This window comes from Penaeus monodon, chromosome 21, assembly GCF_015228065.2.
Source record: "Penaeus monodon isolate SGIC_2016 chromosome 21, NSTDA_Pmon_1, whole genome shotgun sequence".
Lineage (NCBI taxonomy): Eukaryota > Metazoa > Arthropoda > Malacostraca > Decapoda > Penaeidae > Penaeus > Penaeus monodon.
In genome coordinates, this window is record NC_051406.1 from 8,020,678 (window position 1) to 8,021,236 (window position 559).

The 559-nt window shown below is 40.6% G+C and overlaps 1 protein-coding gene across 1 annotated transcript in view; it reads right to left on the minus strand.

Moving 5' to 3' along the window:
• Positions 1–559, minus strand: part of LOC119586160 (lymphocyte-specific helicase-like) — a gene marked incomplete at its 3' end in the record, with an annotated part of 43,724 nt that overhangs the window by 36,258 nt on the left and 6,907 nt on the right. Inside the window, 2 exon segments of the mRNA XM_037934855.1 lie at positions 58–216; positions 322–550. Of these exon segments, the coding sequence (XP_037790783.1) occupies positions 58–216; positions 322–550 (388 nt within the window).

A 559-nucleotide genomic window follows, 5' to 3' on the forward strand; every position in this document is an offset into this window, starting at 1 on the left:
AATATAAAACATTTATATATAATATATGCATCACATCAAAAAGGAAAAATTGCTTACCTTTATCTTATCAAAGACAGCATAGTCCAAAGTCAGGGTAGCCTCATAAAGCTTCAGCTGCAGGGGGGTCATGGGAGTGTATACAAGTAATTCTTTTTTAGGTGGAATCTCAAGATTGACATCTTTCTTCATACGTCGCAAGAAGAAGGGACTCAGAATCTGTAGAGATATATCAAAACCTTATGAAGATCATCCCAGACATACTCAGGGTTTTAGATATATCTTGTATCTTTTGCCTGGTACATAAACCGATCTTTCACATACCTTTTGGAGTGTTCCTATGACCTGCTTCTCTCTCTCCTGCTGGATGATCTTCTCATCACTGCCATCCTCCATCATCTCTGTCACATCAAACCAGGACTCAAATACATCCAGAGAGTCAAAGATCTCAGGCATGAGGAAATTCAAGAGGGACCAGAGCTCTGCAAGGTTATTTTGCAACGGTGTACCAGTCAGGAGGAGACGGTTTGCTGATGGGAATGTGTTCAGTGACCTGAAGAAG